This window comes from Manis javanica, chromosome 10, assembly GCF_040802235.1.
Source record: "Manis javanica isolate MJ-LG chromosome 10, MJ_LKY, whole genome shotgun sequence".
NCBI lineage: Eukaryota > Metazoa > Chordata > Mammalia > Pholidota > Manidae > Manis > Manis javanica.
Genome location: NC_133165.1, coordinates 50,590,782 through 50,618,777, shown reverse-complemented (window position 1 = coordinate 50,618,777; position 27,996 = coordinate 50,590,782). Strand labels below are relative to the sequence as shown.

General features: G+C 38.9%; 1 protein-coding gene across 7 annotated transcripts; it reads right to left on the bottom strand.

The window, feature by feature from the left end:
• Positions 1-27,991, bottom strand: PALB2 (partner and localizer of BRCA2). Of its 7 annotated transcripts, none has more exons than XM_073215404.1 (13): positions 27,756-27,991; positions 26,009-26,068; positions 25,766-25,868; positions 22,512-24,012; positions 19,946-20,747; positions 19,522-19,590; positions 17,655-17,816; positions 16,147-16,232; positions 15,750-15,911; positions 14,446-14,562; positions 10,796-10,883; positions 8,459-8,607; positions 1-446 (listed from the first exon to the last, which is right to left on the bottom strand). In XM_073215404.1, exons 1-13 carry the CDS (start codon positions 27,849-27,851, stop codon positions 239-241), a joined length of 3,603 nt encoding a protein of 1,200 aa, XP_073071505.1. In that variant the 5' UTR covers positions 27,852-27,991; the 3' UTR covers positions 1-238. The 7 variants fall into 7 exon arrangements, with proteins under 7 accessions (XP_073071505.1, XP_036848289.2, XP_036848292.2 ...); XM_036992394.2 differs by having other exon boundaries at positions 19,946-20,757; positions 22,540-24,012; XM_036992397.2 differs by lacking the exon at positions 8,459-8,607 and having other exon boundaries at positions 19,946-20,757; positions 22,540-24,012.
• Between the last annotated feature and the right edge of the window lie 5 nt (positions 27,992-27,996).

Below are 27,996 nucleotides of genomic sequence, written 5' to 3'. Positions count from 1 at the left end.
TGTATCAAAATAAATATTTATTAACATTTGAAGCTGTACGTACACCTTTAAAAGCAAATGTGCAAATGAATTATAAAAATCAACCTAAAATTTTCTCCCCAAAGTATAAATGAACATTCCAGATCAGTAGTGCCACCACCATCACAATAAAAAATGAATGTTCAAGGAATACAAGTAATTATTTTAAATGTCATTCAGACAAATATATCCAGAACACATGTGTTTTCATCTTAACTTCTTAGTGGCGGAATATAAATATATTTCCATCTTTTTGTCCAGCCAGCAAATGAGAATCTGTACCTGACCATTTAACGAAAGACCAACTTTGGCCAGAGACAGGTGTGAGGACAGCAGTGCAATGACCTAGAAGTAAGTCCCAAATGGCGATTGTTCCAGAAGTCAATACTGCTACTGCAAAATTATCTTTTACGTCACCTTCCAGGAACCTAATAAGCAAGCAGAGAAGAAACAATTCAACTGACATGTCAAAAAATTTTAATTAAGCCAAAACCATGCTCCCCAGAGCAACACTAAGGAAAAAAATACCTGTAAATATGAACACCTGAATCTGCTGTTGTAGGCGTGCTGGCTAGTGCAGTGGTTTTGGACATCACCACACTTACACTCCTATCTCTTTGGGGCATCTTGTCCCACGTGCACCCCAGCTCAGAGGGGCCTCCCTTCCACTCTTCAAATTAGCGGCCTTTCCCTCACCTTGGCAAACACTAACCCCAGTCTTCGCATGGCCGGGTTTTTGTCATCATTCAGGCCTGTTCCCTCTGCAGAAACGTCACACTCACCTACCTAGGGTACCACACGCATACATTCTACCCCTCATGATCACATTCCCTGCTTTCATCTTCACAGCACTTTCCACTGTGTGAGGTTATCCTACTTCCATGATCGGTAGGTATCTCTCTCGCCAAAATGTAAACACTACAGAGCAGAAATCTGGTTGTTTTCTTAAGACAGGGGCACTGTAGTCAGCTCCCTAGGTTTGAATTCTAAGAGTAAGAGCTGTGTGACCCTGGACAGGTTATTTAACTAAATCAGTAAAACAGGGATATGATGACATAAGCACCCACGTTATAGGTGCTTATGAAGTTTAATTAAATGGTTCAGCTAAAAAGTTTTCATGGAGGCTCAAATTCCCTGCATCCTGTGAAGTTTAATGAAATGGTTCAGCTAAAAAGCTTAGCACAGTGCCTAACACACAGGAAGAGCTGAATACAAACTGGCGGTTGTTACTCCTTATAGCCACACCACCAGCACCCACAGAATGCGTACACCGCCAGCCCTCGGTGAATATTCTGAGTGAACCGAATGGTATGTTTTAACCCTGGCTGCCACCAAATTTGTGTAGCTGACTCCTGACTCCTCTTTTGAAACTCCATCAAGGTTTCCCTGACAGTCTCTCCCCACCCCTCCACTGTCAAGGAAAGTATCCCCCTGTCCCTTGTGCTTCAAAACTGCCTGCCTCATGGAAATTCATGTACGAGCATTAGTCTCTAATTTTCTCTTCAAATCCATGAGATTAGAAACAGTAGTGCTTCCTACAGATTGGCACCAAACAGGCTTTCAAGGTGTGCTAAACAAATGGATTTGAAAAATGATCAAAGGAAATGCTTGACCAAACAGCTATCTTTCTCCTCAATTTCTGGGCCAATGACTATGAGTCTCTCTTCATGTCCAAGAAAACAAATTCTATATGAAAGCACACATTGCAGATGGCCATAATGAGGTTCCTGATGCACTAAGAACGTTGGCAGAAATGCCACACCTGGCTAAGTGCACAAGGAGGGACTGTTTTTTAGAATAAGCATTGATCCCCCAAGCTGTGTACAAGGTCCTAAGAAACATAGAAACATGTACCTCTTACGGTTCCTTGTTCGTGCGAGTTGTTAAAGCTAGATTTTGTGAATTAATAAATGCAGTCTTTAGGAATGACATTTCAGATGTTGCTCAGTTGACCTAATACTACTCCTGAGCTCAATATAGCTCAGAAAACTCTCAGGATGCCACAACTGTGTCACTGATAAATAGATCTCCTCATCAGTCAACAAATTTATCAATAAATATCAACTAGCAAATGATAGAGGCTCAGCCAAATTCCAAGTAAAGATGTCTTCTTAAAGTACATTTTAAATTTTAATTTAGTTAATGATAACAACAAAAAAAACAGTACACGCATATTGGAAATGTAGAAAAAAAAAAGTTAAAATAAAAATAGTTATGTAAAAAAAAAAAAAAATCTCCTCCCTAAACCATATATATTTTTGAAAATACAACAAATACAACTCTTCCTAAAAGAGAGATCAGAAGACACAGGACCACAGCCAGATTACATCCACACCTGCAAGAACCCAGCGCCTTGCAAAGGGGGTGAGATACAAGCCGTGGCCCGGTGGGACTCAAGCGTCCCTCACCGCAGCTCCCAGTGGGAGGAGAGGAGTCAGAGCAGGGAGGGAGAGGGAGCTCAGGACTGCTAAATAGCAGCCCTAGCCATCCGCACCAGAGCACAGGCACACAGTGCGTGCTTGTGGTGCTGGAAACTAGGGAAACAGGACAGTAAGACCTGTGAGTGGGTCCCTGCAGCCGGTGCCCCTGGGACAAAGAAAAGCAAGAGCTTTTTGAAAGTCTTAAAGGGACAGTGACCCCACGGCTGGATGGAAGCATCGCGGGACACTTAGCTCAGCAGCTGGGAATCCCAGGGAACAATGGGCGCCCTAATCCCCTGGGCAGCAGTGCAGCTCAGAGGCCCCTCACTGAGATAAACAGCCTCCTGGCTGTTTCCCCTCCAACACGGCTCTGCCATGAGGCAGGTCACGCCCACCGCAACCGTGGAGCTAAACTCCATAGTGGCCAGGTAAGAATCAGAGGCCCCGTCTGTGCACAGCTGCCCAGCACAAGCCACTAGAGGTCACTGTTCTCCCAGGAGAGGAAGGCCACAAACCAACAAGAAGGGACGTTCTCCCAGCCATCACACACACCAGCTCTGCAAACTACCTCTATTGCCGTGAAAAGGCAGGAGAATTTGATACAGACCAAAATCACAGAGTCAACCCCGGAGAAGGAGATAGACCTAACCAGTCTTCCTGAAAAAGAATTCAAAATAAAGGTCATAACCACGCTGACAGAGCTGCAGAGAAATATACAAGAGCTAAAGGATGACGTCCAAAGGGAGATGACAGAAATGAAACAATCTCTGGAAGGATTTATAAGCAGAATGGATAAGATGCAGGAGGCCATTGACGGAATAGAAACCAGAGAACAGGAACGCATAAAAGCTGATGCAGAGAGAGATAAAAGGATCTCCAGGAATGAAAGAATATTAAGAGAACTGTGTGACCACAAAAGGAACTATATCTGCAATATAGGGGTACCAGAAGAAGAAGAGAGAGAAAAAGGGACAGAAAGTATCTTTGAAGAAATAATGGCTGAAAACTTCCCCAAACTGGGGGAGGAAATAATCGATCAGACCACAGAAGTACACAGAACTCCCAAGAGAAGGGACCCAAGGAGGAAAACACCAAGACACATAATAATTAAAATGGCAAAGATCAAGGACAGGGACAGAATTTTAAAGGCAGCTAGAGAGAAGAAAAAGGTCACCTACAAAGAAAAACCCATCAGGCTATCATCAGACTTCTCAACAGAAACCTTAGAGGCCAGAAAAAAATGGCATGATATACTTAATGCAATGAAACAGGAGGGCTTCGAACCAAGAATACTGTATCCAGCATGATTATCATTTAAATATGAAGGAGGGATTAAACAATTCCCAGACAAGCAAAAGTTGAGGGAATTTGCCTCCCACAAACCACCTCTACAGGGTATTTTAGAGGGACTATTTTAGACGGGAGCACTCCTAAGACTAAACAGATGTCACCAGAGAACATAAAATCACAGCAAAGAAAGCAGACCAACCAAATACTAACTAAAGGAAAAAATAAAATCAACTACGCACAAAAGCAGTTAAAGAAAACACAAAAGAGGACAGAATAAAACAACCAACATAGAAAGAATGGAGGAGGAGGAATAAGAAGGGAAAGAAATAAAGAATCATCAGACTGTGTTTATAATAGCTCAATAAGCGAGTTAAGTTAGACAGTAAGATACTAAAGAAACTAACCTTGAACCTTTGATAACCACAAACCTAAAGCCTGCAACAGCAATAAGTACATACATTTCAATAATCACCCTAAATGTAAATGGACTGAAGGCACCAATCAAAAGGCACAGAGTAATAGAATGGATAAAAAAGCAAGACCCATCTATATGCTGCTTACAAGAGACTCACCTCAAACCCAAAGACATGCACAGACTAAAAGTCAAGGAATGGAAAAAGATATTTCATGCAAACAATAGGGAGAAAAAAGCAGGTATTGCAGTACTAATATCAGACAAAATAGACTTCAAAACAAAGAAAGTAACAAGAGATAAAGAAGGACACTACATAATGATAAAGAGGTCAGTCCAACAAGAGGATATAATCATTATAAATATATATGCACCCAACACAGGAGCACCAACATATGTGAAACAAATACTAACAGAACTAAAGGAGGAAATAGAATGCAATGCATTCATTCTAGGAGACTTCAACACACCACTCACTCCAAAGGACAGATCCACCAGACAGAAAATAAGTAAGGACACAGAGGCACTGAACAACACACTAGAACAGATGGACCTAATAGACATCTACAGAACTCTACATCCAAAAGCAACAGGATACACATTCTTCTCAAGTGCACATGGAACATTCTCCAGAATAGACCACATACTAGGCCACAAAAAGAGCCTCAGTAAATTCAAAAAGACTGAAATTCTACCAACCAACTTTTCAGACCACAAAGGTATAAAACTAGAAATAAACTGTACAAAGAAAACAAAAAGACTCACAAACACATGGAGGCTTGACAGCATGCTCCGAAATAATCAATGGATCGATGAACAAATTAAAATAGAGATCAAGGAATATATGGCAATAAATGACAACAACACAAAAACAAAGCCCCAACTTCTGTGGGATGCAGCGAAAGCAGTCTTAAGAGGAAAGCAATCCAGGCATACTTAAAGAAGGAAGAACAATCCCAAATGAATAGTCTAACGAGAATGGAAAAATCACGACAGACTCCACAGAAATACAAAGAATTATTAAAGACTACTATGAAAACCTATATGCTAACAAGCTGGAAAACCTAGAAGAAATGACAACTTCCTAGAAAAATACAACCTTCCAAGACTGACCAAGGAAGAAACACAAAAGTTAAACAAACCAATTACGAGCAAAGAAATTGAAACGGTAATCAAAAAACTACCCAAGAAAAAATCCCCAGGGCCAGATGGATTTACCTCGGAATTTTATCAGACATACAGAGAAGACATAATACCCATTCTCCTTAAAGTTTTCCAAAAAATAGAAGAGGAGGGAATACTCCCAAACTCATTCTATGAGGCCAACATCACCCTAATACCAAAACCAGGCAAAGACCCCACCAAAAAAGAAAATTACAGACCAATATCCCTGATGAATGTGGATGCAAAAATACTCAATAAAATATTAGCAAACCGAATTCAAAAATATATCAAAAGAATCATACACCACGACCGAGTGGGACTCATCCCAGGGATGCAAGGATGGTACAACATTCGAAAATCCACCAACATCATCCACCACATAAACAAAAAGAAGAACAAAAACCACATGATTATCTTCATAGATGCTGAAAAAGCATTTGACAAAATCCAACATCCTTTCATGATAAAAACTCTCAGCAAAATGGGTATAGAGGGCAAATACCTCAACATAATAAAGGCCATATATGATAAACCCACAGCTAACATCATACTGCACAGCGAGAAGCTGAAAGCTTTTCCTCTGAGATCGGGAACAAGACAGGGATGCCCACTCTCCCAACTGTTATTTAACATAGTACTGGAGGTCCTAGCCATGGCAATCAGACAAAACAAAGAAATACAAGGAATCCAGATTGGTAAAGAAGTTAAACTGTCACTATTTGCAGATGACATGATATTGTACATAAAAAACTCTAAAGACTCCATTCTAAAACTACTAGAACTGATAATGGAATTCAGCAAAGTTGCACAATACAAAATTGACACACAGAAATCTGTGGCTTTCCCATACACTAACAATGAACCAATAGAAAGAGATATCAGGAAAACAACTCCATTCACAATTGCATCAAAAAGAATAAAATACCTAGGAATAAACCTAACCAAAGATGTGAAAGACCTATACCCTGAAAACTATAAGACACTCTTCAGAGAAATTAAAGAGGACACTAACAAATGGAAACTCATCCCATGCTCTTGGCTAGGAAGAATTTATATCGTCAAAATGGCCATCCTGCTCAAAGCAATATACAGATTTGATGCAATCCCTATCAAATTACCAACAACATTCTTCAATGGGAACTGGAACAAATAGTTCAAAAATTCATATAGAAACACCAAAGACCCTGAATAGCCAAAGCAATCCTGAGAAAGAAGAATAAAGTGGGGGGGGATCTCACTCCCCAACTTCAAACTCTACTACAAAGCCATAGTAATCAAGACAATTTGGTACTGGCACAAGAACAGAGCCACAGACCAGTGGAACAGATTAGAGACTCCAGACATTAACCCAAACATATATGGTCAATTAATATACGATAAAGGAGCCATGGACATACAATGGGGAAATGACAGCCCCTTCAACAGATGGTGCTGGCAAAACTGGACAGCTACATGTAAGAGAATGAAACCGGATCACTGTCTAACCCCATACACAAAAGTAAATTCAAAATGGATCAAAGACTTGAATGTAAGTCATGAAACCATAAAACTTTTAGAAAAAAAAGTAGGCAAAAATCTCATGGACATAAACATTAGCGACTTCTTCATGAATATATCTCCCCGGGCAAGGAAAACAAAAGAAAAATGAACAAGTGGGACTACATCAAGCTGAAAAGCTTCTGTACAGCAAAGGACACCATCAATAGAACAAAAAGGTACCCTACAGTATTGGAAAATATATTCGTAAATGACAGATCCAATAAAGGCTTGACATCCAAAATATATAAAGAGCTCATGCACCTCAACAAACAAAATGCAAATAATCCAATTAAAAAATGGGCAGAGGAGCTGAACAGACAGTTCTCCAAAGAAGAAATCTGGATGGCCAACAGACACATGAAAAGATGCTCCACATCGCTAATTATCAGAGAAATGCAAATTAAAACTACAATGAGGTATCACCTCACACCAGTAAGGATAGCTGCCATCCAAAAGACAAACAACAACAAATGTTGGCGAGGCTGTGGAGAAAGGGGAACCCTCCTACACTGCTGGTGGGAATGTAAATTAGTTCAACCATTGTGGAAAGCAGTATGGAGGTTCATCAAAATGCTCAAAACAGACCTACCATTTGACCCAGGAATTCCACTCCTAGGAATTTACCCTAAGAACGCAGCAATCAAGTTTGAGAAAGACAGATGCACCCCTATGTTTATCGCAGCGCTATTTACAATAGCCAAGAATTGGAAGCAACCTAAATGTCTATCGATAGATGAATGGATAAAGAAGATGTGGTACATATACACAATGGAATACTACTCAGCCATAAGAAGAGGAAAAATCCTACCATTTGCAGCAACATGGATGGAGCTGGAGAGTATTATGCTCAGTGAAATAAGCCAAGCGGAGAAAGAGAAATACCAAATGATTTCACTCATCTGAGGAGTATAAGAACAAAGAAAAACTGAAGAAACAAAACAGCAGCAGAATCACAGAACCCAAGAACGGACTAACAGTTACCAAAGGGAAAGGGACTGGGGAGAATGGGAGGGTAGGGAGGGATAAGGGTGGGGAAGAAGAAAGGGGGTATTATGCATGTATAATGTGGAGGGTGGGGGAAGGGGAGGGCTGTGCAACACAGAGAAGACAAGTAGTGATTCTACAACATCTTACGCTGATGGACAGTGACAGTAATGGGGTTTGTGCGGGCGGACTTGGTGAAGGGGAGAGCTTAGTAAACATAATGTTCTTCATGTAATTGTAGATTAATGATAACAAAAACAACAACAAAATAGTACAAGCATATTGGAAATGTAGAAAAAAAAAGTTAAAATAAAAACAATATAAATTATAAATGTTTTGCAGAGAACATTAATTACTGTTTGTTTTGAAACTGTTTTCATTATGGGAAAAAACAGGGTTTGACTACACATAAAATACCAATCCAACCCCATACTTCTGGGGATCAGGATGCGGGGAATCTTAGGATTCAACTCAGATCTACTGAACTTCATACTTCATCCTACTTGTTTATTATGGTTTATATGGCATTTCATGTTTCCAGTCATCTAGTGACATGAAAATATCTTGTTTCCAGATTTGCGTAAGTGCCTCTCAAACTGTCACACTCATTGAACAGCAGTCGCACACTTGCCTTCCAGCCTGCCCCTGAGGAAGACAGTAGAGCATCACACCCATGCCCAGGGTCGTCTTAGGGTTAATCACAATCAGCTGAAACACAGGGCTTCCCAACAGCTCACTCCCTTTGGCACAAGGATGACTCAGAACAACAAACAGGAGCCCCTAATTTAGGAGAAAAATTAATAACCAAGTAAATGATCAAGAGTATGCTGGGAAAAAGAAAAGGTTGGTAAAGACCAAACTGAAGAACTCCAGTAATGATTAATAGGTTCTCAAATACCCAGAACGTAATCACTGGTCACTTTTTTCTGGCAGGAAATGGCTGAGATTATCACTGAGCTGGACTTCTGGCTTCTCTAGCAGAGGCCCTTGTGATTTTTTCAGCCAGTCCGTGCTGATGTGAACCTACAGTGGGGCCTGATAAATCGATTTCCTCCACCATACATACTACTAACGTCTCATGCCATTCATTTGGGGAAATGCTGGCATTGGGAAAGTGGGCATATAAACACATGGAGGGAGTCCACAAACTAAGAATGTTAATTTTTGAGTTGGGTTTTGAAAATTCGTAACACATTTTCCCAGAAAAACAAGTTTGTAAGTTGGATTGTGACTGGATTTTTGTAAGTCACAATTTGTAAGCTGTGTGACTGGATTTTCAGGCCAGTCTGCAATAGCCTATTGTTTGTATTTATAGAGTAAGAGTGACCAAAAAATAGTTTATTAATTATATTTACAGAGAGTGACCAAAAAAAAGTTCATAGTATAAGAGTGACCAAAATATTTATACAGCAAGAGTCACTGATGGTTGTTTCTGTAGGAAAATGTGTCATAGACATTTCAGCTTTAAAACAGCATGATCTAATAATGACATTATTGTGTATAAAGATATGTCATGTCACACAGATATACATACACACATATATGTATATGTTGAAAATAATTATCTTTGGGGCTAAAATGGGGGAAATTAATTATAGGGCCATCTTAGGATTAACAACATTCATTTCTCCTTTCAACATTTCTAGAATGGCTGAATTCTAATAATAAGAATGAACTGCTTTTATAATTAGAAAACGACTGGAAGTCAGGAATAGACTAGGGGCTGGCAAACTATGGCCCAAGGACAAATCTGGCTCAGTGCTCGTTTTTGCATGGCCCACAAGCTAAGAATGGTTTCTACCTTTTGAAATGGTTGGAAAAGGAAGGAAAAATATTTTGTGACCTGTGAAAACTATATGAAATTTAAGTTTCAGAAAGTTTTACTATCCAAAAAGTTTTATTGGAACACAGCCACCCCGATCTGTTTCCATATCACCTATAGCAGATTTTGTGTTACGGTAGCAGAGCAGAGTAGCTGCAATAGAGACCATGTGGCCTGCAAAGTTGAAAATATTTACTATCTGGCCCTTTATAGAAAAAGTTTGCCAATTCCCACACTCAACTATTAACTAGTCTTTCTGGAGTCTAGCTTCATGGGGAACTTTTACCTACTGTCTTACACATTTCTGTGTTTAGTGTTTTAACACCAAATAAGTATTAATGTTATAATAGCAAATATATAAAATTATTTAAATAAATGGCTAGTGGACAGAACTGATAATTCCAGAAACAAATTCAACCCTCTTACTTTAGGATGAAAAAAGTTAGCCTCCAGAAAATGTGAAAGATTATCTAAGGTCTCACAACTTTTGAGTGCATTCCCACAGATACTGCTAGGCTAGGGAAAGAGGCATCATTTGTGCTCAGCGCCTCTACATGCTGATGTTTGTGGGGCTCCCACTGAGGCCAGGCCAGTCAGTCTCCACATGGGGCTGAGCTGGCTGCTCCCGCTTCTGCTGGCGGCTCAAAGGTGGATATTCAATCAGTTTTCCAGACTCTTGAACAACAGCCTTCAACCTGTGCAGATGTCAAAACTAGACTGCAGGCCAAGTATACTAAAACAATGGCTACCAAGAACACTGAAGCCTAAGAGAAAAACATGTCTAGGCCATTTAATTATCCTCCTTAAGGGTAGTCATTCACATCACAAATCATTTACGGCAATGTGGATGGGAGCCAAGTCTGATAACAGGCATACTATTTCACAGTATAAACCCATAGCTAGAAACAAATGTCTGCCCTTAAGTCATACCACAAGAAAATTTACCAAGCAATCATATTGTACCAACACTTATTTTCATCCATAAATTTCAAGGAAGAACAAACACTGCTATCCAATTTTGAAAAAAAAAAAACAGGCAATTGGGAGGGTCAGTTACTCCGTACTTACTAAGTTACTGCTCTCACTCAGTAAGAACAACAGCAACATAGGAAGCAGGCACAGTGGTGTAAGCAGGTGGTTACTCACCATTTCAGAATAGGCTTTGTGACAGACCGAAGCATGGTAGGAATCACCAATGTGCATCTTTTTCAGGAGTTGACCAGTTTTTAAATTCCTTAGACACCAAAAATAAACAAACTGATAACATTTTTCCAGCAAACTGGTTTTCACATAATATTCGCTTATTTATCACAGCATCCTTCAGGAGGTGAACAAGGGAAAAACTAAGGGACACAGTATCTTAGTTTTGTTCAGTTAGATTTAGCTAAAAATAGAACTATAGGTTAACTTGCCAATACTTTAATTTGATAGTTTAGCCTTAAGAGTGAATCTGCTATGCCACTATGTAAATGTCTCCAACTACATGGGAAAAATTTCCCATGGTCTCATTCTACTTGGTTCTGAAATTAGGCACATGGTATAGCTTGATCATTATGATTTTGTCACACTTCTCATTAGGTTTAAATTTTCCATGGAAGACAATAGTCAGGAAACCAAATTTGGTTAGGTGAGAGACTATACCTAAAACAGATTTATAATTATGTCTCTATAAGGTATGTTTATGCTAGAGCTAGACCAAGATAATGGAGGAAGAAGGGAAGACTAAGATGGGATAAAAAATGGAAAAAAGAGAGGAGAGAAGGTGAATATAAAGAAAAGAAAGTTTTTTGGAATCACTGCTTAGTTTTATTGAGGATTTGTAACATTGATCACTGCTCTGTCGGGTGACTCTACTGATGAAAAACTTTCAGTTGGCTCCCTCATTAGCCACAAGATAAAACCCAAGTTCTTTTCATGGTGTTCGGCCCTCATGAGCCAGCTGCAGTACTGTATGACTCATTGCTCCCTTACGTGAAATCCTCCCTCTCTCCTTACCACGTACCGTGCATGTTCCTGGCTCTTTACGTCTGTTCTAGCTATCCCTTCTAATGCCCTCATTATTAATTCTCATCCTCGTATTGACCAATGCCCATCGCTTCCTTTGGGCCTGGATGGTGCCCACTTCCTCCCAGCTGTATGAGCTCAATTTAGATTCTCTCACTCCTTCCTGTCTACACCAGGCCATAGAACTCTCCTCTCCTCCAATTCCCTATAGTACTGTCTGTACATCTCACTTTTTATTTAATATGTACTGCAATAGAGTATGACACAGTATTCAACAAATACTTCCAAACTTTCATATGTTCAAAAAAGTCGAAGGAAAACTAAGTTCTCATGTGCATATGCAAGGTTTTCCTTACATAAAGGACACGAGAATAGGTTTACCCCATACAGAGAGAGGTCAGTACATGTTTTGATTTTGGTAATTGCTCTTACCCCAAATCTCAAAGCATTCTGTCCAAATCTCCATCGCTTTGACCTTGTGTGAACTGTAAATCATACACTTTGAATCATAAAGCAAAGTTATTTACCTACTAGATCTTACGTGGCTTGGTACCAGGATTCATATCTGCTTCTCACAGAAAATGGTACATAAGTAGCTCAAATATCTATTACATGATTGAAAGATGGGTGCTCAGTTATTAGAAGCTTGATTATATTAGTTATTTAGATTAGATTAGATATTTAGACCTTCAGCAGTAACTTCCAGAGGGCCACTCAAATATTGGGCATAACATAAATAGCTTTAGATGTCTTAACGTATCAGGTGTTCAAAAGGAAAGGTGAACAACTACTATATGTAAAAATAAAGTTATATAGAGCCCAAACATTAAATGATAGCTTTTGATACAAAGTAAGATCCATAGATTTTGAGTAACTGCCTGAATGAGGAACAAAGGCAGCTATTGAGAACAGATATGAGACATGGTACCTACGTTCAAGGATTTTCATAATACAAATGAGCATATGCTAAGTTAAAAGTAAGTGCAATATGAATTCAGAGAGAGAAATGTCAATAAGGCTGAGGTGGTATGACAGAAATCAAGGCAGCTGTGGGACTGAAGATACTCCTTAAGTTTAGACCTTAAACTTATACTGAGAAACTAGGCATCAAGGCCCCCCACCTAACCTCAAATTCCATTGTGATCCATTATATGTGAAACGGCAAAAGACTACTATTAGAAAAAGCAGGCACTGAGGAATGGGAAGGAAAAAGGGAGCCAAGGAGTATGGAATAGCTGGAGGGATGTTTGTAATAAAGCGCTGTGGAAATGGAAGCTGAAGAAAAGCAAACATGGGCCACACTGAAGCTTTTATTTCCAAGGGGAGAGGGTGGAGCTGGGAGGAAGAGTGTTTATTAGGTGACAGTATAAAAGATAACCTAGAGGCTGAATACTGACTGGTGGCAAGGAGACCAATTACCACATTATATCAATAGTCTAGGAACCAAATAATGAAGATTCGGATTATAGAAATAGCAGGAAGAAAACACAACTTGTATAAAGTACACCTTCCTTAAATAGGGTCTCCAAGCAAAAGCCCTGAGTTAAGTGCCAGAAGTGGAAACCTGCTGCTCAGGACAGCAAGACCTTAGAAAACAGAGTCTCTTGGCAGATTAGCCCATAGTCTAATTTCAGAGGCTCTCTGGTGAGGGGAGGGGACAAAGTTTCTTTTGAAGGCCACATTTTCCTAGTTTATTACCAGAGGATTAGAGTTGAACAATGCAGAATAGGTAGGACGGGAGGGACACTAGCATCATAATTCCTCTTACAAGACCTATTTTGGCCCCAAAGAGACAGCTAACAGAGAAGGGTTCTGAGAAAAAAAAAAAAATCAATCCACATTCCTAATACAAATTATACTTGTGACTATCTATGGCCGGTATGGTTCTCACTGTGGTCAGGAAAGAGAGGTGGTTGGGGACTCCTCAACCTCAGTTTCTCTATCACAAATTTGTTAATTTGGATCCTGTAATCACTCTTTTACTATCTAGTATTTTGGGTTGTATTCTAGACATTATTATTAATAAACTCTGTATTCTGTTAGTTTTCTCTGAAGAATACTGATTTTTATTTTTTCTTGTAAACAGTCAACTTAGCTAAACTCAAATTTCAAATGCTGAAGATACTTTGGCCTTTTTTGCCTTACCCAGGCTGCCCTGTGCACATGCAGTTTAAAGATGAGACAGATATTTAGGTAGAGCTCACAGCCTGAGTTAGGGCTCCTTCTTTGGGTCTCTACTTTTTGGGATTTTTCTCCTTTACTTTCTAGCTGCTATGGTCACTCTTACTCTGTCTTTGGTTCTTTAAGCCAGTATGATAGGTTTTCTATCAGGCTTTTAGTCACCCAGTGTGCAGACTGCAGCCTGCTCATGAAAGCCAGAAAGACAGGAAATCATGCAGTGACATTTCCTTCTTCTCAGTGTCAAACCCTCTCAACTATCTTTCTTCTTTCTCACTTTCCAGTGCCTTCAGATAGTTTTTTTCATATTTTGTCCAGAGTTTAGTTACTTGAGGTAGGGGAGTTGGTCTGATTGAAGCCACTCCACCATTAACCAGAGGCAAAAACATACATTTTTGACAGAAATAAAATTTCATTTATTTTTAAATAGTCTACTCAGATGGATCTTTTTCACTGTCTGAATTAATGTTTTTGTTAAGACAAGTATATAGCATCTGACAATAAACAAAAATATAATCATTTAGAGTTGTTTACCAATCTTAACAAGCCTGTGAAACTAGAAGTATATCCTCATAGTAAGATAAGGAAACCAAGGACCTTGAGTGAAAGCTTACCAAATGACAATGCTATTCATTATAGTGGTACCAAGAAGAGCTTCCTGCATCCCTTGGACCTCAGCAAAAGTTAATACAGTTTCTTCAGGGGGCATCAAAAACTGTTTTTCTTTGCTTCTGCATTTAAAACAGTATTAAAATCAGTCCTATATACCAAAGCAGTTCCTAAGCAGCTCTTCTACTTATCATTAAATTATGAGTAATAAACACTAACATCAGAAAAAAATTTCAACTAGAAACCGTGTATTCCAAACTTTCTATAATGAACATATGTTCTTTTTTTAATTGAAGTAAAACTGATATACAATCTTATATTAGTTTCAAGTATGTAACACAGTGGTTCAACAATTACCCATATTATCAAATTGTCACCCTGACTAGTGCAGTTACTATTTGTCAGTATAGGTAGATGTCACAGAATCATTGGCTATATTCTCCAGAACATGTATTACTTTCATATTATCTACCTGGATATACTGCAAACACCTTAAATTCATCAAACCCAATTTAAACTTACCAACTCTCTCTTTTGAACTTCCCATTTCTTTCCTCATGCTTATCTCAATGACCTGTATCACCACCTACCCAGCTGACCAACCTAGAAATCTGGGTATTATCCTTATCTCCTGCCCCTCTGTTTAATCACCAGGTCCTGATGATTTTAATCATCTCATCTTTCTCAAATCTGTCTGTTTCTCTTTATCTCCCTAAGACCCCTCTAATTTAAGTAATTATTTGTCTTTTGCCTAGATCACTGCAACAGGTATTGAATAAACAAGATATGCCCTATTAGGAAAGACAAATAATTACAATAAAGTGTTAACAAGTATATATAGACATAGAGGGTGCTCTGAGTTCAGTTTTTAACATGTTGACTTTGCGGTATCCATGATGTCTAATAAACAGGAATTCAGGTCTAGAGGTTGAGAAAAAGCTCAGAGCTAGAAATATGTTTGCAAAGTGTTGGTCTCTAGATGGTACTGAAGCAATGGAAACCAAGTGTGTAGAACAAAAACAGGGTCTAGGATCTTGAGGTGTACTCGTCATAGTTAAGGGGCACACAGAGATTTCAAAGACTGAAGGAAGAACAAACTACATTTGCTAAGTCTCTCCATTCCACTGACTTCTCTGCCCTATCTGGCTTCCCCCTCTCTAAACTGTTATAGCTCAGTGTCAAGGCTGAACCTGCTATACCACATCTTATAGCACAGAGAAACAAGAGGCTAGTGATTCAACTTTCTTTGAACCCCTGTGATAAAACCACTCCTTATCTAATAGTTAAAACCCACCAAAGCTTTTCTTACCCTCCATCTTCTGCAAACATCATGACTTCTACTTGTTGATCACAAAGTGTCCCACTGCTACTGACTAGCCTCCTCTTTGTCAGGCCAAGCACAGCTTTTATATTTCCAGAACTCAGTAGTACTTGCTTTTCACTTTCACCATCAGAGGAACAAAGTAATGCTCTGAACCAAACATAAGGAAAAATGTAGAGAAGAGTAAGCCTTTAATATTAAAGGATTAGGTTCAAATTTTAAATGGAAACTTTAGTTTCTCTTCAACTGATAAGCTTTTTTTAAAAAACAAATCTCTCTTTAGATCTAAATTTAAATGCTTTCAGGACTCAAGCCTAGATTATAGCTCATATTTAAAACAAGCTGATAAAGGAAAAGCAAAAACTACTCCTTGAGAATTACCTACCTGATCTCTCTGATTTCCAGATTTCCCAAAGCAACACACACCAGATTGCAGACATCAGGCACAGGAACTATCTGTAATACTGGAACCTAAGTAAAACAAAGCAGCCCCAAATTGTATTTGATTGTTTCATTTTTGATGAATCTAAATTTTCTATAATATGTCACATTTCTGTCTAGTCTCACTGTACCAAGATAGTTTCTAATATCTGAACAAATGAGGGAAGTTTCGGCAAACATCCTCTTTTAATGAGCTGTAAATCCAAATAAATTATATGCAAAACAGTGCTGATTATAGCAGTTTTTGATGCAATCTATACTTGTAACAAGAGGGGGAAAATTAAATAAATTCTGGCATGTGAACAGATGGAACATCATGCAGTCATTTAAAATGAGTTTATTCATAACCATGTCGCTCATGTAATTGTAGATTAATGATATCGAAATAAAAAAATAAAAAATAAATAAAATGAGTTTATTCACACAAATATTTACTGAACAACAAAAAAAGAAAGATATACAGATGTTAAAAGAAAACTGGAGTGGCAATATTAATATCAGAAAAAGTAGATTTCAGAACATTATCAGGGATAAAGAGGGATATTTTCATGATAACCATGTTAATTCATCAAGAATATGTAAAAATTATAGTGTGTATATCAAGATGTATATGACAATTTATATGAAATGGAAACATTCCTTGAAGCACAAAAATAACAAAAAGTGATAGAATAAAAATAGGAAATCTGAAAAAAAAAAAATTTACCAAGTACACTATGTAAAAAGCACAGTGCTAGAAGCAGTGGACAGACTAAAGAACAAGCATTTTTACCAAAAAACAAAAAAGTGACCATGAGGTGACTGACATGTTAATTAGCTTGATTGTGGGAATCCTTTCACAATGCATGTTTATCAAAGCATCGCACTGCACACTTTAAATATATTACAGTTTTGTCAGTTATACCTCAGCAAAGCTGGGGAAAAAATAAGTAATTTTCAAAATAAATAAGTTATGAAAAATTATGTAGAAATAAGGGAAAATGTTTATATGGTGAAGGCAGATTAAAAAATTTTAAGCATACGAGAACTGCAACCATGTTAAGATACATATGAAGATGGATAAGGACTATTAGAAAATACACATAGAAAAGAAGCAGAAATTATGTTTTGGAGAGGGGTAAAGAATACAGATACCAGCAAGTTTATAAGTCAGAACAGACATGAAATTCTAAGCTTCTCTAACAGGTCCAGCATAAAAACCCATTTCTGGACAAGTATTTGAAAAAGCAAATAAAGTACAATATTAGTTGTAGAGTCTAGATGATGGGTATATGGGTGCTCACTGTACAACTTTTCTGTATTTTGAAACTGTTCATAATAAAATGTTGGGAAAAAACTCATTCTCTTGTTTTGTCTTGCATGGTCGTAGATTCCATTTTTGGTAAGCTACCCATCCATATTACCATGCAACTGATTGCAAAGACCTCTTTCATCTCCAAGGTTCTTACTTACCTCGGTGAAGTGCCAGGAATAAATTTTTTCCCACTGCCAAGTATCCAGAGGTTTCCAAAGAGAAACAACATATTCACAAGCAGTTATAATACATGGCTCTCGGAAACCAGCTATTTCCCACCACATGGCACTCACATCCACAGAACAGGAACCTGAGGGATTCTGACACAGAATGGCAACAACAGTTATGGTAAAGGGATACTTGGGAGTCTGTTTTAAGAAAAGAATATGAAAAGTGATGGGTTTACAAGGATAAGATGAAATACCAAGTAAATGTAATTAAAGTTCTATGTAGGTCAAATGAAGAGCTTTGTGGGTCTTATCTAACTAAAAAAGTTGCCCACATAGACTTGTGTTATGATAGATTTAAAAATGTTCCAGAATGGAACAGATTCAGATTTAATCATAAGTTAGCCCATAAGAATTTACCCATTTGGAAATGAAACATCCCAATGAACCACCCACATGGGCTGAAGAGGGAACAAAACTGAAGCAACACACTGTTTCTAAATGAACAACACATACTGTGTGTGTAGCCAACACACAAGAGTATGGCCAAAGCAGTTACTGCCAAAAAAATTTATAATTGCAAAGGCATTTATCAAAAAGCAAGAAAAATCAAAATAAAGCAAGCAAGCAGCTCAATAAGTTAGAAAAAGAACAATGAAATAAGCACAAAGAAAAACCAAAGGAAACAATTAAAAATAAAGCAGACACAAATGAACTGGAAACAAAAACCCAATTAACATACAACCAAAAACCAGTTTTTATGGAAGACCAACAGAATGCAAAGATCTGTTTGATGTATGAAAAATATACTTTTAGAAATGGAGAAGGGGGGGAGAAAGGCTTACCTGCATGTACACAAAAATTTTATTCTTTTATTAGGAAAATTTGTAAGAATTTGATCATTTCCTATAGGAATAAAAAATAACTTCTTACCTACAATTTTGCAAATATGAATGAAATGGTTGATTCCTTAAGAAATTTATAAAAATTGATTCAAGAATAGCTTTGAAACAACACATATATTAATTACTATGTATTTTTTATAGAAAAAGGAATCTGGGGCTCAAAGGCTAAGTAACTTATACCCAAGGTCACAAGGCCACTAACTGGCAGAAAGAATTTATGAGGACTTAAAGCTTTTCACCTACACCAGTTCTCAACTGGGGGTGACTTTCAAACCTCCCCTGGGGGGGCAGTTGTCACACCTGGGGAGGAGGCGCTCCTGGCTCAGGCTGCTACCAAACATCCTGCAGTACCCAAGCCGGCCTCCATGACAGAGAATCTTCCAGCCCTGAGTGGCAATAGTGCGGAGTTCAAGAAACCGTGCTCTTCGCTGCTTCAACTACCATACTAACACTTAGGACACGGGTCCGATCCACTTCTCAGGATTTACTGACATTTCATTAACAGAATATCATGGCCTCTATTTCTCAGCTACATATATCACATAGCACATGAAAGATTAACCATTCATTATCTCAGAATCTAGAACTGCTACCCATGTGCTTACAGATCACTGTGATTCTTCTAGAAACATTATACCAGTAGGGTAAGAGAGTCAGGAATGATCCTTCACTCTCAACATGCCTGATTTAAATTTAGGTATGAAGTCGAGTTACTTAGCCTAGGCTATTCTTGGCCATAGTTTGACATATAAATTTCTTCTGGAGAAGATCTCAAAATATAAATATAGGCAAATGCTGTAAAAAACAAAACTCAAATGTTTTTCTGAATCTACTTCACCAAATTTATTAAGAATGAGAATCTACATGATCAAATTCTTCTCAGTTTTCCTATCAAATCATTATAATTTTCACATGAAGACATAAGACACATTATAAGGGAACAGTCTTCTGACCTTTAACTTTGAAACCAATTGTAGGTTGCAGGTTAGGCTATCACAGACAGGAAGGTCTGCTAGTTCAGTCTGTGGAAACAAAAGGTACACCGTTAATCTACATTTTATAGATGATGTCTACCTGCTTCTCTCTTTCATCAAAATGTCTGCTTTGTATGTTTTAATGTCTCTGGTAACGGTAGCAAAGTCCCAAATGCCACTTCTTCATTGCTGACAAAGAGAATAGGATCCTCCATATTTAAAATTTTATTTCTAAATTAACCTTAATTTCCCCCAGAGGAACTTAACGTTTACAGTGAAGTCATATAAAAAACACATTAAACCATTCTTAGATGCTCAGAAGCCAACTTTGCAAGGAAGCCAAGCTACTCATAGTCAGTGATCCTGCCTTCCTTCAGAGAACACTTCACAAAGTGGACTGCACCTGTTCAGTAGAATGTTTCCTCAGTTCCACACATGAATTTCCACAAGGCTGATGGTCTTTGAAAGTGAATGAGTCAGTGGGTAGAGGTGTTGCCTGGGGACCAGAATCAGAGTCACGGGAAGGCTGTCCTTTCCTATTGGAAACACACAGGCTGCTATCCAATTTGGGTGGGTTGGTCCAACTGCTAAATTGTTTATGACTACTGTCTTCCAGGTGAGCAAGATGGGGTATAGAGCAAGTTGGTCCATTAATCTCTGCAGACCCTTTTTCACAGTGTGCTTGGGAGTCAAAAGCTGGAGTAGTGCCTAAAATAGGGAAAGCAGGTGAGCACATATCTACTATCTGTCTGTCAGCATCATCAGGTACAACAGTATTTAAAGGAGTGAAAAGCAATATGGATGAAGAAAGGCCCTTCTTCTGAGGCTGGCTTTTTAGGGTTGGCATTTTAAGGTGTGCTTTTTTTGGTAGAACAATTTCTTCTTCCAAGCTCTCCATTTCTTTATCAATTTGTTTAGGAGCCAGTTCCTCCAAGACAATACCATTTCCCTCTTTAAGATGCCTCTCTCCGTGTGTTTTTGATCCAAAAAGCTCAACTGGCTTTTCTGAGGAGGACTTGGGTTTTTCAAGCTTAAGAGGTCCAAAATCTTCATCAGGTAACTCAAAGTCTGTGATTTTGAGAAAAGATGACAACTGCTTTACATTCAGCATTTCATTCTTATGAACTGGAGCATGGAAGGCATCACCATCCACAGCTAAATAAGGACTGTTACTGGGAGAAAGGCAGTCCTCTTTCTGACGATAACTTTCTTTTCCTAAAACAGAAAGCAACAACGATAACAAATACCCAGTACCCAATAAAGAGTGAGCTTCTAAAGTCCAAAACGTTCCTTACTCTACCCAACCATGACTCCAAAACCTACGTGAATGGTTCAAAAATCGGTCACAGGTTGGTGGTTAACAGCAGCTCTCTCTCTGCAATACCAAAAATACAATGGTGCTGACAGACAGCATTAGCTGGGAGAAGGGAGATGGAGGTCTAGTTCCACCTCTGCCACTAATGAGCTGGGCCACCTTGGGCAAGTCAGTTCACTTCATTTGCCCTCATTCCTCAGAAGGGAACTGGACTAAAAGTCTCCAAAGTCCTTCCTGCTCTAAAACTATGATCCCAACAGATACCAGAGTATCGTCTACCAAATGCTGGCTCATCTCACTGAAGAAAACTTAGTCCCCTTTTCAAAGAGTAATTTTAATTTACTACTCTTGAAATGACTGTGATTCTATACCATTTAAAATGTCCCTGCATCCATCACCTAATAAGTGGATAAATTGTGGTATATATACATTGTGGAATATCACTCAGCCATAACAAAAGAATGAAGTACTGATATATGCTACAACGTGGATGTATCTCAAAAGCAAGTGAAAGCAGCCAGACACAATAGGTCACCTATTATATAACTCCATTAATATGAAATATCCCAAACAAGTAAATCCACAGAGAAAGTAAACAGATTAATGTTTGCCAGGAGCTAGGAGAGGAAATGGGGAACAACTGCTAATGCACATGGTGTTTCTTTTTGGAGTGAAGAAAATGTTTTGGAGCTAAATGTGGTCATGGTTGCAGAATCTTGTTTATACGCTAAATGCCACTGAACCATTCACTTAATTTAAAACGGTTAATTTTACATAATGGGAAGATCATCTCAAGAAAAATTTAACATAGCTGCAGGTTATTTCAGAGTATACAAAAGACTGTCTCTAGTTCATTACTAAATTGTCCTACTTTCTGATTCCTTTGTATTCTTATTGGCTTAAGGTGATAAAAAGTCATACAATGATTATTTTTTAATTAATTAAATGCAGCTCATAAACCAAAGCCTGCATTCAGCTGGCTGCCTGATTTTGTAAGCAAAGTCTTATTGGAACAGTCACATTTACAAACTGTCTAAGGCTATTTATACACTGTACTTGAGTAGCTATAACACAACACAGACTATATTTATTATATGGCCCTTTATAGAAAGTTTGCTATCTCTAGTATAAAACCAGAGTAAAGTCTAGTTTTTCATTCACTCCTGAGTAAATGAATAGAAGTTTTAAATTGTTAACATGTCACTTCTATTTTCCATCTTTTGCTCAAACCTATTACATCTAATCACACAATCATTCCTAAGAGGGTCTGTTAAGTGAACTCTGACATTGACAATTTATTGCCTTTACTTCAAAAAGACTTCCTATATTAGTTACAAAGCTTCTCCCCATGGATAAAGACTGTTACACCTGAATAAATACTAATTTTATGTAGATATCAAATATACTTTCAGTGTTGACATTTTGAATCACGTTAGTGAACTCTGGCACCACACTGCCAGTTTGAATCTTGGCTCTGTCACCTTAATTAAAGTCACTTTAATCCCCTTGTGCCTTAGTTTGGTCACCTGTAAAGTGAGGATAAAAATAGATTCTAAATCAGGAAGAGCTGTTGTGATGATTCAGTGAGTATCTGTAATTCAGAAAGTGCCTGGCATACACTGTTAACCACCATCATGATCATCATCATCCACACCTTGACTTATCTTTAATGCTCTTCTTACCATGAATGATTGCCTTTTCTTTTTGATCTTTATACAAGGCAACTTCTTCCTTAGACCTATTAACACCTGATGTCCCAGAAGTTGGCAAAAGTACTTCATGATCGTCCAATACAGGGGGGCAGATTGACTTCCTTTTCCCTCGCTGTCTTCTACCACCTGGCTGGACAACCACCTTCCTAGAAAAGTCATCTTTAGTGGGCCCAGCGGAAGAGTTGACTTCACTTAAGGACGGAAGTGTCTGAGGACTTCTTGAACTTGGTGGTCCTATGCATGTGTCAGACATCCTAATTCCACTTTGGTTGGTTTCCTCATTGGGAAGATTTAAATTTTTAGAAGCTTCCTTATTTTTATTTTCAAATCCTTTCTTTTTGATATCCAAATGACTTTGAATTACAGCCTCCAGGGCTATTTTCCTTTGGCAATTGGACATGTGTCGTGTTGTTATAACATAATATTCTGCAGGAAATAGGCCTTCAAGCATTGTGCAAGAATGTGTTTGATTTTCTGTAGAAATAGGAGAAATTACTTCTAGGCTAAGACTCTTGGACTGACTTAGAATGTCATTTTCCTCTACACTTTCATTTCGACCACTGAGAGCATTATGGGGAAATTTTAAAGACTTCTCTGTGTCCTTTTGTTCTTTTAAGTTTTGGTTTTCATTTGCCAGTAAGTGATCATGAGTGAGTTCATTTATAGGACATGAATTGTCTGCCTCTGAGTTAGGACTTCTAGGCAGTTGGCCACTTGCCCTTATAGCAGCTCTGTTTACTTCTGGGTTACTTGTAAAGACAGTCATGCTTTTGTCTTGTGCCTCCAGGTTTACAGGTAAAGCGGGGCTACTGCTTTTGAAACAGTGAGTAGTAGGTTCAAAGTTCCCTTCAGGCAGCTTCTGTTCAAGGTGCTGACCACTACTGCTACCTGATGAAGTACACAAAGGAAGCAAAGTAGCCCTGGGGAAACTACTTCCTCTTGAGAGCACACCCACACTTCTTTGTCGTTTGGCAGTTGGTGGAATTAACACACTCCCTGCATTTGTTTCAGTAATTGGTGCTGGAGAATTTGGAATGTCAGAGTTAGGACTTGAATGGTCAGTTCTTATGTCCATTTTAGGTGCCCTAGGATTTTCTCTCTTGATTTCTTCTTGCTCCTTTAGTCTTTTTCCAAAGGGTGTGAGGGAATCAGTGTCAAAAAAAGAGTCTCTCTCCTGTGAAATAAATGTTCTTTTCTGCTGCTTCTTGCTTCTCCTTGGCAGCTCATGCTGCCTTTTCTCACCATCAGGGCCATTGATCATATAGGGAAAATGTTCTTGGATATCAGCTGTTCTTTGTGTGCATAATCCTGCCACTGGGCCATGTTCAGGGCTAAAGGATTCAGGCTCAATGTCAAGTGTGATAGATGTCTTTTCTCCAGTTTCTTCATCAACATGGGTGTTGATTTGTAATGTGTCACAAGGAGATACTTTACTTTTAGGTTCTGAGGAGAAAAAAATTACGTAATTAATATTTTCCTTTTAAAATGAAACAAAGGACTCCAACTTTATACTACCTAATAGTAACTTATGAGTCAATCATATTTCATTCAGGCAGATCAAAGCTCAGGTTTTTAATAATCTAATAATTTAAAGTAAATGTTAAACAAATAGAATTGTGCTAGAAAAACAGTGATTTTAAACTAAAAGATTATTCTTAATTATAATAATCTTTTCTCTTAGTTTTTTTCTTTATTTGAAGATAACTGACAAAAAAGTATATATTTAAGCTTTACATTGTGATGTTTGGATAGCAGGTATCCACTGTGAAATGTCACAATAGTCAAACTAATGAAAATATCCATCATTTTGCACAGTTAACATTTTTTTTTGTGCACGGTGAGAAATTTAAGATCAGCTCTCTTAGCAAAATTCAAGTATACAAAATAGTATTAACTACTGCCTCCAGAACTTATTCATTCTGCATAAGTGAATGGGGGAACGGGTTGGTGCTCAGCTGGCCCAGTCCTGGTCTGGAAGGTGAGAGAGCTTCTTGGAGGAGGCTGAGGTGTCCCCATGGCAGGCTTTGGTCCTTTCTAGAGCTCTGGGGTTAGGCTGTCCTGGGGGAATGCTGCAGGAAGTTGGTCCTAGACAGGTGGTGGAGGCTTCCAGACAGGCCCTAGCCCAAGGTAAACCCCACTTCCTCTTGGGGTCAGCCCGGGGCCCATTCAGGTGGGCTGACGCTGGAAGGGTGATGCCAGGTCAGCTGCCTCACCTTATAGCCAAGGACACAGGCTGAGTGGCTGGTGGGTGTGGGGCTGGGCAGGGAGTTCTCAGTCCTCTGAACCTTTTGACCAACATCTCTCCATTTCTCCCGTTATCTCACCTAATTTTTTATTTCACACCTTTTTTTGGTTCAAATAATTTTAATATTACTTTCCTATTTCAACAGCTTCCAATTTTATGAATTATCTATTAACATGAGAAATGACAATTGTTTTTAGAGTATTCCCAGTTGGACTTTTTTTCTCTGTGCATATACAGACACTTAATTAAAAAAAAAATATCTCTCCAATATTGAGGCAATAAATAAAATTTCTGAAAGTTGAGAGGGTAAAAGAGCAACTAAATAAACAATCCAATTGAAAGAATAGATTACTGCTCATAGAATGGGAGAAAATAACTACAAATCATGTATTGGATAAGGGTCTAATAGCTAGAATGCATGAAGAACCCTTACAGTTCAACAATAAAAAGACAATTAAAATGTTAGCAAAGGACTTGAATAGTCATTTCTTCAAAGAAGATATAAAAATGGCCAATAAGCATACAACATTATTAATAATTAGGAAATGCAAAGCAAAGTCACAATTAGATACCATTTCACATCCACCAAAATGGTTATAATTTTAAAAAGGAAAACTACAAGTATTAGTGAGGAGGTACAGAAATCTGAACCCTTGAGCATTGTCGTAGGACTGTGAAATGGTGAATCAACAGAGACAGAAAGTAGACTGGTGGTTGCCAGGGGGTTAGGGGTAGAAAAGGTACAGGGTTTCTTTTTGGGGTAATGAAAATGTTCTGGAATTAGATAGTGATGAAGGTTGCACAATCTTGTAACTATACAAAGAGCCATCGAATGGTACACTTTAAAGAGTATTTCTAGTCCTTACCTTATGACTACAGGAAAATAACCACAGCTGAATATGGCTGGGAAATGAATATGAAAGCAAGTATAGGTGAAGGGGCTGGCTTTACCTGAGCGGTTAAGGTGAGGGGAAACTTCCTGTTGGAGCAAGCAATCTTGCTCTTCCACTGTTTTCTTAACAGAATTCTTAACCTTTTCAGCTCTTTGGGCACGCTAGAGAAAACAAAAGCAGCCCAAGGAACAAATTTAAGAAAACGAAGTTAAGTACTTTTGAAGTTTTATTATTATGGAGAACTGTTTTTATATAGTTTGCACTGTAATACCCTCAATTTGAGAGATTAAGATTCACTTACCTGAAGGCGGGCCAGTGTCTTGCTGTATTCCCTTTTCAAGAATGCTAATTTTTCCTTCAACTGGAAGAAGAAAAACAGCAAACAATGATGAGCAGGTGGAAAGGAGGAGTCAGAGAAGGGATATAGAGCCTCTCAGACATGAGTGCAGTGCTCAGAATGTGCCTTAGTGGTAGAGGGAGGAGCACAGCATTTTCGATTTTTAATGCACCAAGCTCTCCAATATCTCAGCACCTTGCATAACTGCATTTCCTCACCAACAGGAGGAATTGCCTCCAGACTCACTTTGCTAATCCCTACTGAGTAGTCAAGTCTGTGCTTACATTTTCATTTTCCTGGGGTAGCCCTTCTCCAAATCCTGACTAGAGGTCACATCTCTCTGCTGTGCCTCCTGCATCAAAGTACTTACGCTGTACTGTCTACTTCTTTGATGCTCCCATCTTACTGTGAGACCCTAGAAGGTCACAGGAGACGTCATTATTCATTTGACAAATGAATCTCTTATTTGCCATTGTTCCAGATGCTAGAGTTTTTTGGTCCAGGTATTTCTTGCCCCTTGAACAGTAACTGATACCTACTGTGTCAAGCTTATATAGAGAGGGATGTAAATAATTAACAAGAAAACAAACAGATAAGATGATTCCAGATAGCAATCAACACCTAAACAGGGAGATGCGAGAGTGCCTGGGCCACAGGAATGGACTATTTTAGATAAAGTGGCCAGAGAAGCATTTCTGAGGACTACCATTTGAGCCCAGACCTGAACAAGGAGCTAGCTTTGGGAAGGTCAATTTGTCTAAGATCACACAGTTTATAAATAGCATGATTCAAATTCATGTAGTTGGGTTCGACAACTGTGCTTTTAACCTCTATGCTAGACAGCTTCTCACAGGGTCCTATTTATCACCAACCTTACTGATATCTGGGAATTATCATGTTGACTTGTAAATCATCTAACTCACCCTCACTCGAAGACAGGCTGGTATAAAGTGGGCTGGAGTTAATAAGAACGAAGATTTTAGCACAATGCCACCACAAGATACATTCAAGCTACCACCACCAGCACGAGTACAAGACGGCATGTATAAAGATGGTTGAAGGAACACTGTTGTAGAAGCAAAAGCTGGAAGCAATCTAAAAGTATCTCAGCAGAATAATATCTAAAGAAAGCTGGTACTACCATACTACTAATACTATACAGAACTTGAAAAAAGGTAGATAAACATGTACTAACATGAGTGTTAAACATGGAGAAGTAAAAAACGGAAGTTGCAGAATCATTTAGCTCATACCACTTGTGAACATTTCCCCTCCCCCAAAAACACATATTACTTACTAGTGTTTAGGGAATACAACCATACCCCTCCACCACACACACAAGCACAAGCGAAAAAAGATGACAGATTCCAGACTGTTAAGAGATTTACTTAAAAGGGTGGGGTGGGAGAAATCAAAATAGTGTGTGCGTGTGTGGGGGGGTGTCAAAGGGGACTTTGCCTTTACTTATTGTTTTACGTTGCGTATTTATGCATTACTGCATTAACAATCATTCTTTAAATGTCACCACGTGAGCAAAGCGCTCTTTCACACTTACTCCCTGTTCCCCACCGTGCAGAAAAGAGCGTAGGTCAGAGGTCACAGCCGCCCTCGGACGGCCAAGTAAACAGGCCAAAAATCCCAAAAATCCCGGGAAAGGTGGTCGGAGTTCTAAGAAAGCCCTTCCCGCAGTGCCCACCCCCAACTACAGCACCTTTTCCTTCTCCTCACAGCTGAGGGGCTTCCCGGGAGGCTCTTCCATCGGACCAGCAGCCGAACGGAAAAAGCAGCCGTCACCGCCCCCGGACATGAGGACGCGAAGATCCCGGCTGGCCCAGGACGCCGGAGGCACCCCGGGAAGAAAGAGGGGGTCCAGGCTCCCCGCGGCGCGGGATCGATTGGCCCACGCGGGCCCCGCGCGCTTCTAACCCCGGCCAATTATAGCCGCCTCTCAG